This window comes from Centrocercus urophasianus, unplaced genomic scaffold (genome assembly GCF_019232065.1).
Source record: "Centrocercus urophasianus isolate 14NV4802_14NV808 unplaced genomic scaffold, USGS_Curo_1.0 seq_10, whole genome shotgun sequence".
Taxonomy (NCBI): Eukaryota; Metazoa; Chordata; class Aves; order Galliformes; family Phasianidae; genus Centrocercus; species Centrocercus urophasianus.
The window spans coordinates 16,200,582-16,215,614 of NW_024884142.1; the positions used below are offsets into that span (position 1 = coordinate 16,200,582).

At 42.0% G+C, this 15,033-nt stretch overlaps 2 protein-coding genes across 9 annotated transcripts in view; one reads left to right on the forward strand and one right to left on the reverse strand.

Moving 5' to 3' along the window:
- The window catches only part of ANGPT2 (angiopoietin 2), a 42,701-nt gene extending 31,021 nt beyond the window's left edge, over positions 1–11,680 (reverse strand). For both annotated transcript variants that reach the window (XM_042823438.1, XM_042823428.1), the window contains exon 1: positions 11,386–11,680. In XM_042823438.1, coding sequence (XP_042679372.1) covers positions 11,386–11,664 — 279 coding nt within the window. In that variant the 5' untranslated portion in view covers positions 11,665–11,680. The remainder of the gene's footprint in view (positions 1–11,385) is intronic.
- Positions 1–15,033, forward strand: part of MCPH1 (microcephalin 1) — a 121,229-nt gene that overhangs the window by 75,069 nt on the left and 31,127 nt on the right. The gene's annotated exons all lie outside the window — the stretch shown is intronic.

Below are 15,033 nucleotides of genomic sequence, written 5' to 3' on the forward strand. Positions count from 1 at the left end.
TTTGCCAGACCAGAGCTGTCAGAGAACTTCCCTGATGTTGCTGAGTTACTGGGTCAGGGAAGCAGGACTCCAGAACCAAAACGGACTTGACTGACTATAGTAGCACAGTTCTGCCTGAGGGAAAGCTCAGGTGCTCAGCTCTGCTTATTTCAAAATCTGAATATTTTGGTATATTCTGCTCAAATGGTACTTATTTATTTGCCATTGTTGTTCTGTTAGCACAGTTAAGAGTCTTAAAAGCAAAAGCTTCTGAGGAATTCCATGCTTGAAAGATAAAACAGGAAGCTACTGTGTAAAGAGTGGTCAAACACAAATATTTGGAAAAAAGATCAGTGCTTATAGGCAGTATATTGCAGAAGCAAAATGTAGTGGGTGACACACACACCAAAAAAATTTAAATGATGTAATCCCAATAAAAAGAAATTTATTTTTGCCTCAATAGCTGGGTTTATCTATCTGAAAGTAAGCAGTTTCGTTTATTGGAACAGAACCAAGAAGAAAACTTCTTCTTTGTCCCTGGTGCCCTGCAGAGTGCTCAATTAGTGATGAAAAGTCACCTCTTGAGCAGAGTTCCAGTCAGTGCTCTTGAAAGCCTAGAGCCAGACAGCAGCCTCTTGGAGCCTTTCAATGAAGACCAGAAACAGGAGCCAGATCCTAGCTAAACAAACAGCTCTATTGCTATTGATTATGACTAAAGGGGAGCAGCTCTCACCAAAAATGGTGAGAACCGAAGTATGCACTTTAGGATGGATGGGTATTGCATGAGAGGAAAGCTCTCTGTCTACAATAGCCCACTGAAGAGAGAGACTTTTAATGGTACTTTCAGGAGATTTTCTTGGATCAAGACTGCTCCGAGGATGACTAACCAGATATAACAGTGGAAAAAGTACAAGACCATTAGCGCTACATGCAGCCTCTTAACCAGAGGAGTACACGTGCAGGTATAGGAGTTGAAAATAAATTTAACAGTGAGGACAGAACAATCCAGATTTTAAAATCCTCAATGACAAGAGTCATAATGAAAAGGGAATTGAGACTGGACAGTCAGGAAGGTGAATTGCTTTAAAGAGACAAAAGGGAAGAAAAAAAAGAAAAAAAGGATTCAGATCTGCATAAGTGCAAAATGTTTTGTGTCAGGGATTTGTGAAAGGCAACTAGGAATTCATAAAGACAGTGAGTTACAAAAGAGAGCTGGAAAGTGGAATTGTCTAATTGACTCCAAACAACATGGTGAAGTTGGAGGGAAACCCACTGGGGAAAATGAAGAACTTGACTGGATTAGCCTCTTGGGAAGCATTACTCCCACAGTGATTTCAGAGGGCCAAGAAAATGGAAATGTGCATTTCCTCGTCATTAAAATCATCACTGTTGCATTCCTGCTGGTATCCTTACTAGTTAGTCTATGTGAAAGAAAGCCTTAGAGACTGTGTTTGATTTGCTGTTTTATTCCATTAGTAACTTTAAGTTGTTTAAAAAATAAGAATATTTTGCCTTTTAAGACAAATATTTAGATACATAAGATGAAATCTCAGTTTCACTAATAAATCAGTGGGAACTTTTCTACATGCCTGGGATTTTGTATGCTGTCATCAGAGCCTTCTTAAAATAATCAAGTTTACCCTAACGAAGAAGATGTCAAGACACGGATAAGTTTCCTCTGCAAGTAAATCAAATAAACGTGAAAGTGTCAGGAAAAAAATATAAGGATATTACTAAACTATATTTAAACATTCTCCTGTTGCTGGTAAACTGTAGTTTAACTGTTTGTCCTATTCTCTGCTGTCAGAGTCCTTGTTTGTATTTGGTAAGTCTTCAGCAGGGGTCAGACTGTTTATACTTGTTTCAGTTTATAGCTCTCCTAAGGGTTAGGTTATTAGTGTTGAGGTTTACCCTCTCATTACTTGGACTCCATTTCATCACGTCAGGGTACTTTTCACAAAACATTCCCATTAAGGCTCCAGCGACAGTCACATGAAGTTGGTTGATTTTCTTGTTGATTTTGTGTGGTGTTGCTGTTGTTTTTATTACTGTTACTTCACAGGTAATCATTATACGAGACAGAAAATGTGGCATCAGGATGGAAGTTTGACATAAGTAAAGAACACATAAGTGAAGAACTGTTAAGGAACAGTTAATATGAGGTCAAAGTTTGAACCTCCTCCTAGGAGACTTAGACTTTTTTTAAATTAAAAAAAAAAAAAATCATTTCCTTAAAACGATAAAAAAAATCTAAGATTGTGTTTGTTTTAGCTCACTCACTTAAGCTGTCTTTTTCCTACTGGATCAATTTATTTAAAGTTGTATTTAAAAAAATGTAGGTTGGTGTTGCCCTTGAATAGCTGAATTACCCTCTTCATAACCAGTTTGGGTTTCTTTTTTCTGAAAAAAGCAAAACTATGGAATTTTTTTTCCGTAAGTGTTCAGCAGGGAATTTTATTGAATATTAATTGTTTGAAATGGATAGGCTCTCTGTTAATGCAACAGGAAGGTATGGTAAGCACCTCTACCATTGTTACATGTATTTCACATATAATCTAGAGTGTTTGCGACATACTGGCTTCTGCGCAACTGTTGGTCAGTTGGTGGCTGGTGAAGTGTAAAAGTAGGCTACTGCTCATGAATGAGTGGCACATCCTCTTAAGAGAGCTGCCTTGTATTTCACATTGAAACTGCTGATTTGAACTAGGATCGTGCAAGTGTTTACATCTTGTGAATGGGAAATGGGGAGGAAAACTGTTTCAAAGAAAAGCACACAACACAACATTGTTGTAGTTCGAAGGACCTGAGGGAAGTACACTAAGTATCTCAGTATGATCCATACAAGTTCTTCAGAGGAAGACAAAAAAAAAGATGCTTTTTAGGTGACAGCTAACAAAATTGAACCTCTCAGCTCACTCAAATGCCTCAGGACAAGACTACACATCAGGTCATGGGATGAAAGGCTTCCATCTGGTACATTGACGTCAGGTAGCACCTGTGGGGGCTGGGGAGCTGCTGGGGGTAAGGGCTGTGGTTACTGCCCAGGAAACACCCTTTGCACTCAGCTGGGTGTCTCTGCATTCCAACACCCTGACAGAATGGAACAAGGTGGATTTTTTCTTTCCAGGATCACACATGGCAGGTGCGGGCCTGAAAGCATAGCAGTGAAGCTGATCCATGAGATGAATTATTCCTTAATGCTTGCAGTAAGGTCTGAAGACTGAAGTCTGAAGACTGTTGTTTGGATTAATCTTATTAAACTGTTCAGTCAGGTTATTATTTTTTCACTAGAGATTTAAAGAATTTCCTACTATTTTTAAGCAGGGACGGTTTTAATTTATCCAAAGATATCCAAAGATAAGAACTTCAGTTTTTCTCTCTATCAAAAAGTCCTATTAGGTGGAGTGACAATTAAAGATCAAATATTTGCCTAGGCGTGTATCATGTGGTTTTGGCAATTTATTCAAAAAGCATAAAAAATATTGCCTCTGAAGTAGCTTGAATGACACCAATTGTATCATTGATTATGCTGTCCCACAAAAGCATTCTCTAACACACTAGTTTTAACTACACTAAATTATTCCAGTCATCACATATGCTTTCAGGACACTTTTGAAATGCTACCAGTAGAACTGTAGAATCATAGAATCCTTAGAGTTGGAAGGGACCTTTAAAGGTCATGTTGTCCACTGCAATGAGCAGGGACACCACGGCTAGATCGGGTTGCTCAGGGACTGATCCAGCCTTTCCTTGGAGTCCCTAGTGATGGGGCATCAACCACAGCTCTGGGCAACCTGTTCCAGTGCCTCACCACCCTCACTGTAAAAGCCTTTTTCCTTATATCCAACCTAAATCTGCCCTCTCTGTGCTTGAAACCATTTCCCCTTGTTCTCTTGCCACAGACCCTGCTAAAGAGTCTGTCCCTGTCTTTCTTGTAGCTCCCCTGTAGATACTGAAAGGCCTCTATCAGGTCACCTCACAGCCTTCTCCAGGCTGAACGGCCCCAGCTCTCTCAGCCACTCCTGGTAGGATAGGTGTTCCAGTATCTCAAATAGCTACATTAATAAAAAGCACTGCAAAGTGTAAAATAGAATGCCTTCCCAAGAATTTAACTTGTTAACATTGAGGTAGTTGTGATGTATCCAGCAAAGCTTTTTAATTTCCTCCTGTAATACTTAGATCATGCAGCAAGCTGTTCAACAGAACACTCTGTTAAGCTCTCAGCCACATTACTACAAAACATTACCACAAAAAGCTGATTTTAATCTGACCAGAATTGATGACAGAAAGTTGAAATGTTATTCCCCAGATGGTACCCTAGATAGGTGTTGTTGCTCAAGTCCTGAATGCAAATACAAAACTGAGAAAAGCACTGTTTTTGTGTGAAGTTAAAATGCTAGATGACTGGGGTTAACAGGAATCTCTGAAGACAACTGAACTGTAGAGAAAGTTGATGGCACCCAAGAACTGTGGAGTATTCACTCATTAAGAGATGGAAATGGTTCTCTCCTTACAGCTTCTGTGAATAACATTATTCTGTGAAGGATGCTAGATTTCCATGTTTTTACTAACAGGAGTCAATGGAGAGAAGGTTGTGTATTCCCTCAGTTTCTCATTTTTTACCAGCAAGACCTTCTTATGACCTCAATAGGCCTTTGGAAGATTATTAGAGAAAGTAAATAAGATTGGTATGGGCAGTATAAAAACAATATGAAAGTTCCTGTAGCTCCCTTCTCTCTTTCCAGGCTAAGCCATAACGCTCTGGAAGTTGAAATGAGGACAGCCAGCCTCTTCATCACGCAAATAGCAGGATGCATTTCCTGAGCTTGTAACCAACATCTTAACTTTAGGGTTAACCTGTTGTGCTAACAGATGAAAACTAACATGGTTTTCAGTAATTATTTGGCCTGGAAAACTTAGTGAGCATTTTTTTTAAAAAGGTACTTAAGGATAGAACTGTATTTTTCTAGGCAACTTGAAAACCAACACTGAGTGTTTGCAGGTGTGGGATTTTTTTTTCCCCACAAAGTATGGATCTGGATTTTGTAACTTGAAGAATTCTTTAACATTTCCCCTAAGTTTCGAATAGCCTTTAGATTCACAAAACAGTAGTTGAATTGTAGAGAAAAAAAAACCACGAGTCTTTTTCCTCTGCCCCATTTCCTAGAGATATATCTGCTAAAGGAAATGAAATGATCACAGAATTTCCAGTAGTAAAGTGCTCTTTCACGTTTTTGGTATGTGTGAGGTTATTTGGTATAATTTGTTCCACTGTGGAATGCGCCATATCTCTGAGGCATTTCTGAGTATTAAATTACAGTGCTATACCTCTGTTTTTTTCCAGATACTTAATCCTGCAGAATTATCTGATCCTCCTATTATTTTTTCACCTGTAATTTATGTTTTGTTACTTTGAGAAATTCAAATACTAAAATGGCAGGTAAAAATGTGCGTGCTTATCCTAAAGCTTCTCGCTCGGTCCCACAGAAATTCCCTTTTTCCTGAAGGTTACACTGATATTTATAGTGCACTGACAAATTGTTTTCTCAGTGGTTTAGCTGTTATTACCAGTGAGAGAATTACTTGGGTGCGTTTCAACTTCCAACGTATTTTCTCAGTGTGATATCCTTGTTTCACATACTAGTACATGCACCATGTAGTTTTTTCATTCAAGAGCAGTCTTTGTCCCATTTTCCCTGAGTGCTTAAGAAAATCTGCAGTTTTTCCTGGTATCTGTAAGACTCCCATCCGTAAGCCTCTCATTATTAACTGGCTGCCAGAACCCTTTTTTCTCTGAAGTGCAACTTGCATCTTCTGTTTCATTCTGTCAGGATGTGGGAATGGGAGCACCAAACTTGAAGGAAAGGCCATCAGTCCTGATTCAATTATTGCTCCTGAGCTCTTTTAACAATGGGATGTGTAATGTTTACTGGTATATTTTGCATCGTCTCTGTAGCATGTTCCATGCTTCTACCATCCACTTATGTCCCTGGATTCTGAGGTTTATAAAATTTATTCCAAAGCTGCATGCCAGGATAAGAGCTGTGCAGCACGCTAGCTTTTGCAACTTCTTCAGCTGTACTGATAAATCTGCCCCTTTAAGGGGAATTTCTTTCCGCTTTTCCATTCCTCTTGCTTTTCTTCCAGGCTCAAAAGACAGACTGAACTTACTCTAGGGAGCTAATTAAGATAGTCTGAGTCATCTGACAAAATTCTGGGTTTGCTAAAATCCACAGAAGGATCAGAGAGTGGCACCTCTCTGCCGGAGACCCTCCTCTAAGCTCGGAGAGCATATCTTCTACATCAGCTGGCAGTGTTTTGCGTGTCTGTCCCTGTAATGGACATATTGGTGCAGAAAGACAAATTTACTCTGTCCTGCTCCTGCCTTTCACCCATTAACAATAGGTGCAACAGGAGTTTCTTACATTAAATTATATAAAAAGATAGGAAATGATTAGAGATTTACTGAGTTACCTTGGTTTACAGTCAAAAGTTTTGTGAATTGAATAATGTATAATGTATAATTTTCAAAAACACAAGCGCTGCAGTGTGAAAATGAGAATAAAATACAGTCACAGGAGGAACTGCTATTCCTGTTTTAGAAGTTAGAAATGGAAATAGTCAGCTGTGTCTTTTAGGCAAAATTCAGTTCTAAGCAATCCCTTTGTCACAGTTTACTTCTTCAGGTCAGGAAGAAATCAAGAAAAAAGTTACCAGTTGTTTCTCTCAGTAGACTTAGAGGGGGTGCATATTACTGAATTAATTCATGATGAACAACAAAGAAGGAGCACTAATACGTTAACTGTCTGTAAAATAAATACCAGTGTGGAATTCAATCTCTCAGCAGGAGGTTCTAAAACATTCTAGAGATTGTGCTGTTGAGTTTTGCAGTGTATTTATTGGTTAAGCCTGTCAACTCAGGCATCTCCAGGCTTATTTCCTGTATGTGCACTTGAAGGAGCAGAAAACAAAACCACACTTATTGTCAACAACTGATGAAGTCTTCCAATTTGCTGTTTGGACCGGCCAAAGGTGATTAATTTGTGATCATACTGATAACAAACAGAGCACTTGAGAATCTACTTTGAATGCTAATAAGAGACTGGTTCAGTAAAACAAGTGTCTGTCTACCATATTTTCTTCTAATCACATCTTGAACATGATGAGCTCTCAAGTTCCATTTTTTCTTGTAGAACTACACAAGAAAATCTCTGCTCCTTTTCATTGGTTCTGTACAGTCTCATACCTGTTTCATCAATTTGGTACTCGTGGAATGACACAGAAGCAGTCTTTACATCAGTTTTTAAACACACGCAAGAATAATTTCAAATCCTTTCCCAAGAATTTACCTACAGGAGATGCAGCAGCAGTAGACTGCAGTCAGATCATCTGAAGTAGCTCGGAAACTTCATCCGATAACTTGTGCTATTCTCAAACTAAAACGGTATTTTCTTTTTCGGTCATGCCAGTATTCTTTGCTTAGCAAATACATAGTTGATATACAGAAACAAGCACTTTTCACATGTAAGTGAAAACAGATGCATCACTTAAGAAAGGAATGCAGCCCTTGATTCAGTCAGAAACATCTCTTGCGTATTTCAAAATCCAGTGCTTTACATGTATTTTTCCTTATCTATTGCATGCAGATGTTTCTGGATGATGCATGTCAGAATATCTTTTTTATATTTGAGATATGCACTTCTGTATAAGTATTGCAATAATTATAACCATTCATTGGTACTTATTCATAAAATATTATACATATCTATTCCCAAACATCTTAAAATGTCAGAATATGTTTTCCCTAGAGAAGAAATATGTTTCAAAATGACAAAGAGTTTCTAGCTTCCAGGGTAAGAAAAAGCAAAGATAAGTTCAGAATACGCAAAGATACTGAATCTCTGTCAGCAAAGTATTCCCCTTCTAGGATGGTTCACGGTAAAATTCTAGTTTTATGTTTAATGTTGACTCCTGGCACAGATCTGAGTCTTCTAGTCTTTTGACTTGCTGATATACTAAAAAATAAATTACCTACATCCCATGTGCTATTATCAGTTTCATCATAAATTGTTTTCAACTGTTTCTAAAAGGAAAGAAAAGATATGACCCACTTCTTTTATGCTATTGCTTTGGACAGAGTCCAACATCCTCCTGATCTAGTTTATGTACTGAGAAGTAAATTCGAGTAAGCCTTAGGTTATTTCTGTGCCCTAATACCTGAAAAATCACAGTCCCTTCAGTAGAACTGTCATGTTCCAAATGATTAAACTGCCATTATTTTGGATAGAGATTTGTTTAATTGTGGACCTTATGGGAATCGCCCGTCTTCTGGGAATATTTGAAAACCCAATGTTATATAAAGAAGTTCTCAAGGATGATGCCCAGTGTAAGTGACTACGCTTAAAACTTTCAGCCTTGTACCTCATCTATATCTGTATCTCAAACTCCTACCCCCTCAAATTGAAAATCTTACACTTGTAGTACATAAATTGATCCCCAAGAAGGAAAGGTCATAGAAGAAAGTTCATTTCAGGTATGTTATTGCACAGTTGATCTAGGGTTTTGCCCTTTGCTCTACAGCATCGCTTACTGGATTACTGCTAAACACTGGATTAGGGGGAATAGTGGTTTGTCCTGGTATGTCATCTGAACCCTTAAGCATAATCTACTTTTGAAAAGACATTCCACTTATATGTGTGGTATGTACAGTGGTGGCATAAGGCATTAAAGCAGTATGGACAGAAAAAAAAGGAAGGGTTTTCATGAAGCAGCAGCCAATTTAACTGGTAGCAAAGGCAGAACAAAGTCTTCTGCTCTGTATGCAGGACTAGAGCAGGAAAGAACCTGGCCCTACATAACAAATTTTCTTCCCATTGTGTTTGTCCATTAACCAGATAAAGCGCACACTTCCCATGCTGTTCCATTCATACAGCCTACTGTTCATTCAGAAACATAATGTTTCCTTTAGTTGATGGATTAAAGGCAGGACGGGGGAGGGAGGAGTGTAAAAATGTTTTGGGATGTGCAGAACTTCAGGAACAGCTTTGAAAAGTTGATCCGCACTAAAAATGTGGCGTGTATTTTTCTTGACTTCAAAAGAAAACAGGTGGTGCTGCCTCTTCAGTGAGCAAAACTAACTTTTTTTTTTTTTAAGTACAAACTAGAGCAGCTTTCATGCAATTGCTAAGGCATTAATATCAGGTTATTTTAAAATTAATCTTATATTACATTTTTAACACATTAGAAAAGCTAGGGGAGCATATATTTTTTTACAAGCCTTGAAAAATCTGGTGTTACATTTTGGTAACTTGAAATATGAACCTGGGAATGTGTATTGGTGATCTTAAAAACAAAAGCACTAAGACATCAAGTGAACCCAGTAAGCAACTTTAAAGGTTATTGTTTGCTTTTTCATCTTCACTTGGCAGACCAGGTGTCACCAGCAAAGCAAATCTGAGGAAAGGCAACTTTTGTTGGAGTCTCTTTGTGAACAAAACAGATGACATAGAGAGCAGGTGTTAAAATAGTGAAAAAGGCAAACAGTGCTGATTTTACAGGATGTTTAGCTGTGGAACAGCTAGGAAAAAAAAAAATCAGTCTGTTGTACAGCATCTTACTTGGAAATCTGTGCTCCACTAAAAGAAACGCTTCTCTGCCTTGTAAAACAGAATCTCTCTTTTGATCCCCTAAAGAATCGGTTGGAGGCACTTATCCTATTCCTCTTGTAGCTGACTTCCCAGAGGGTGACAGGAAAAGCGCAGTTTTTACTAAATAAGGATGCTGGAATTTGCTGGCTGCTTTCTGTTTACCTGATGTCACTTATGATTGTTTTCCTACTTAAGTGGCATTTAGCAGAGGAGCACCGTGTGTGATTTTGCTGTTTATGCTGGGAAGCTGCTTACCAGCTGGGTAGATGAGGCTGTGTTACTTTGTGTGGTTTTCATCTGCACTGCACATCTGGTAATGTCGGTCTAACATTACAATAGCGAGTGTTGTAAATTAATAAGTAGAAAGATAAGTCCATATGTGGAGGGAAGTAAGTTTGCCTGTGACATTAAAAGAAAAATAAGGCTACTGACATTGCTAGCTTTCCCAAATTTATAGGTTTACGCATCCTGAGCCCATGAAGACAGACTTAGATGCACACTCTGAGTGTGCGTTTTGGATTTAAGCTTTTGTGCTCATTTTCAGGTAGATGAACACAATGCACTTTCTGCTTTGAAGAGGCTTCTGCTTCTGAAACACACACACTCACTACCAGGTTTCTTTGATTCTGCCATGCTAGTTCTGTAATGCTGTAACTAATGAGTTAAGGCAACCCCAATGCAAAATTATGTTATAATGATGTGATTTTAGAATGAAAAAGGGACTGCTTACTACAGAGAGTTCTGAATTCTCTCCATTTGCAACGCTTCTTTAATAAACTCGTAGGGCATCATCCTGCAATTACTGTGTCAAATTCTCAGTTAAGTCCTTGGCGTGTTTACTGCTCGGCAGATGGGAATAAGCATGGAATTGCACATTTATGGTGCAATTAAACTGTACTGTCACTCTCTTCCAGGTGGCAGTGAGATACATTGAGCTGTCACGTCTAGAATCAAGTTCCTGTAGAAATGTGGCATGGTGGTGAGGTTTACGCTCCAGTCACATTAAGAATGGATGCAGTATAATGTTTTCCAGCTGTTTCAGGTATAATTTTACAAATGTTGCCATTTGGGCAACAAATCTTGTAGTTCCAATGGAGTGGCACTAAAGGAAGCTATGTGGCATCTGAAACACCTTGGGGCGTGTGTTTTTCCTTGAATATTTGCATGTCTGAGTGGAAATGTTACAGGATGTGAAGGATATCCGCCAGTGAACTTTCTTGCAATCCCATCACTTCAGCAGGCTAACCTCAAGGCAAGCCAGGCTGGCATTCCTCACGTGGAGCTACACTTATCCCTGTGGCTTTACCTACTCTCTTTTCTGCCTACGAATTCTGAGATCACGTTTCAGTTTATTTTTTTTATCATGCCTCAGACAACGGCACGTTCTATATTGTTTAAACAGAGATAGAACAGCTCGTGCTGGTTAATTATACACTCCGAGCTGCTGCTCTCATTTCAGAGCCTTCAGACATGCTTGCTGCCCACCCGTGCCATGACTGGTTGCCCAAAACGCACAAATGTAACAGCAAACCCTGCAGAACTCCAGCATAATGGCAGACTCTGCAGCGATCTGTTCCTTGCTGAGCTGGAAAGTTAACTTCTCAGACTCGAGACAACTCGTGGATAGAAAAGCAGGTCAGAAACCTAGCACAGAGCACATGCTGTGTGAAATTAGGGATGTTAGAAGGGAAGAAGCCCATCACGACATAGCTAGGGAGATGCCGCAAGCCCGATTCGTAGGACAGAAACGTTATCCCACCTTCAGGAGCCACTGGGTGTTGTTCTCCATGATGTTCTCCAGCAGCTGCAGCCTCTGCACGGAGTCGTCGTAGTCAAGCGGCGCGTCGCGCTGCACGGCGTTGGGCACGTAGGGCGGCCGGCAGCTGTCGGCCTCGGGCAGCAGGAAGGTGTAGCTGCACGGCCCGTGCTGGACCTGGTACTGTTTCTTGCCCGCCGGCTCCGCGCCCTTCCCGAAGGCGTTGTATCCCGCGGCGAGGACGATGCTGCAGCCCCACGTGAAGTAGACGCTCAGCCGCATCTTCCTGCCCGCGGAGGTCCCGGCCCGGAGCTCGGAGCTCAGCGCCCCGCGGCCATGCGCTGCGGGCGGCCCGCCCGGTGCCCACGAAGAGCCTGCCCGAGCTCCGCCGCCTTCCCACCCCCTGAACTCCTCTTCCCGCTTCGCCGCGTCCCGAGCTGCCGCCGGTGCTCGGCTCCCCCCGTTCCTTATATGATAAGTTGGTAGGGGAAGGCAGACATGCGGAGGGGCCGCCCCTCCCTCCCTCCCTCCGCGGGGGGGTCCCTCGCCTCCGGGAGGACGCGCGGACGCGGGACGGCGGGGAGAGCCCCGGGGGGAGCGGGACCCCGGCGGATCCGAGGGACTTCCTGGGCGCGGGCGGCCCCGCTGCCGCTCACCGGGAGCTGCTCCGAGCGGGCAGCGCTCCTCAGTGCGGTCGCGGTGATGGGAAACGGTTCGCGCTCCCGTTTGTGCTTCTGGAAGGAACTTGAGGGGTTGTTTTTATGAACTCCCCGAGCGAAGGTGTGATTTAGCTTGTGCTTAAGGCAACTTGTGCTCGGCACTGTCCAGAGCGTCCGGCAGCAAGCGGGAGCACGTCCTTGCACAGGAAACAAGAGGGGGTGAATTGAAAGTTTTCAGCCCGACGCAGACTCCATATGTCAGAGGATCTCTGACCCGAGTATCATTTATGTGCGTGGCTTTCAGGAGCTAGATGTTTTTAAGCTCATCCTTCTTTTTAATTGGTTTTTATCGATATGAATTGGCTGTGTCTCATAGCGATAACATCGACGTGAGCTGCAAATCCAGCCTCACACAGCCACCAGCACCAAGGCACTGCCTGCAGTGAGGGGCGGCTCCTGCCCTCCCAAGTGGGAAACACCTGGAAAAGGTGAGGGGACATCTCAGAGAGGAGATGGAAGCTTGGCTGTACAAAGGAGTTGTAAGAAGGAGCTTTGCTCTTCTCCGCACTCCCATGATCTCTGCAATGAGAAATGTCCCCACAAAAGCAGAATGCTACCTCACCAGCCTCTGGGAAAGAGCTGCGCGCACTGAAATGTCAGAGGAGTTTCCTTTCCCTCTTGTTGGCTTCTAGAAACCAACACTACAGAGCGCTGATTCCTGGAGAGAAACCACCCCGCTGCTCTGCTTGGCTGGGGACCACGAGCTGTAGGTTTCTCACAGTCAAAATAAGGGGAATGCCATGCTCGTCCAACCAGCGTGGATCAGATGCCAAAGTTTCAGTGGTAGGTGGAAGATCCCAGTGTGCCTCACCACCATCTCTTGGGGCAGACCATCTTACCCAGCTTGCTGTGTCTAACATAGCACATTAATGTAATTTTACTCTTTATATCATGAGAACTGCGTTCAGGGGTTGACGAAAATGGTTGTAACAGCTAACTGCATTTGCTTACCTTATCGAAAGCAGTTGGGATTTCTTCACATAATGCTTTGGTACTTCTGAAAAGGGCAGTCTCTGGAATTCCATTCTGGAGACTCCCAGGAAGGTTGGAGTTCTGGTAGGACTGTGACCTGTGCAATGTTCATCTGCCAACCTTCATCCTTTCAGGCAGAGGGCATGTAAGAAAATGTTCGGGGTTTGAGATACAGTCCAGAATATTTTGTACAAAATATACGTATTTGTGGAGTTTGTTGTGAAAATGATATATTTCCCATCCGTTCAAGGTTCTGTGGTGATAGCAAAGTATATTAATGCGACAGCTACCTGCATTGCTCAGGAGTTTTGGTACCTTTCTGCACAGTGCAGATATATTTTGTTTTCTTGTTAGCAGTTTATTGCAATGTAATTGAGAAACCTGCTATTATGCCACATGGATTAGACTTATACACTAGATTCTGTGAAGGATTTCTTAATATCTAACCAGACATTCAAATTCATTATTTGATTTGAATGCTTTTTTCGTCTGAAGTTAAAGAGAGTTTCCTGTTGGCTTGTGTATAACTGTTCTTAAATTGTCTGTTCCCTCTTCTGTTCTTCTCAATGCTAGACTACGGAATATGGGACTCCCACAAGAGCAGTGCTGAAAATCAGCAAGCTGCAGCCCTGAAAGCATCTTCTTGATAAGGAGAACTGGAAGATGGTCCTAATTGTTCTGCTTATATTTTTGTGGGCTCTTTAGTCCCTTCATGAAATAGAAAAGGAAAGGGTGAGGATGACCAGAATAGTCTGTTAGATGATTTAATTATTATGTTTCTACTCAAGGGACTGTACACATATCAAAGATGAGATTTAAGGGATACTGAGAAATTGTCAGAGAGGCTTTATTACAGCAGCAGTTCTGGGATCTCAATATCACCCATATGTCACACTGTCAGTCACATCGCCAGCCTGATCCTGCAGCTCAGGTTTGCTGGATTTTTGAGGAGAGACCGGAGAGACTGTAAAGGTTTGATGTGGGACCTTTAGGAAAACCAATGACTCTGGGAGGCCCCTGACCAGCACCACAGTGGGGAACAAAGCAGAGGTTGGAGGCTGCCTGGCCACACTGCTGTATCTCAGACCTCCACTAGGGAGAACTGTGGTTGTATGAATACTGGGAGGAGGAATCAGTTCACCTTTTTACAGTTGTTTTTTGTTGCTGTTGTTGTTTTGAATGAATGAATTGGTGGCCAATCGCTGTGGCAGCTATCTGCAGCTCAGGGAAAAGGTACAGAAAGTGCAGGTATCCTTGTGCAGGAGGCAACAAATGCTGGGTGGCAGACCCATACCAGCAGAGCAGGAACCACCAGTTCTCCGTGCTTCTCACCCCCTTCTTCAGTAGCACCCTGGGGGTCACCCTGCTCACATTTCCCTGACCTTTCCTTGGTAATTCCTGGCTACGGTGGCAGTAACTGAAGGGAAAGGGAGAGTTTTGCTATTTCCCCATCTGGGTCTGATGGACTCATATTACTCTAATGAAGAATTCTTTCCCACCACCCAGGAACGTTAGTGAGCATTCACCTTGCCAACGGGATAAATATACATCCCTTTAACCCGTCACTACGGGAGAGTGCTGCATTTGGGGCATCTTTTGGAGCATTTGTTTGTGATCCTTCACCCTTTCCATCCCCTCGGGAGCAGCTTTCCCAGCTGTGAAGGAGGAAGTGGTCTTCTCTGCCTCTCCGGGGAATGGAAGCCAGGCAGAGTTCAGGGGGAAAGAAAGTAGTAACAGCTAAATTTGGAAATCTGGTGTGAAAAGTAAGGCCAGTTAAATACATTTGCGTCCTTGAAAACTGGAGAGGAGGAAGGAAGATGCCTGAATGCAGCCTTTCTACTGAGCCTCAGAGGCATAACAAGTATTCTGCAGGGCAGGGCTTGTTCCAGAAAAGCTGAATGACAGAGATCTGACTCCTTCCAGTTATGAGGTGTCGCAGTTCATTCTTAGCCACACTGAA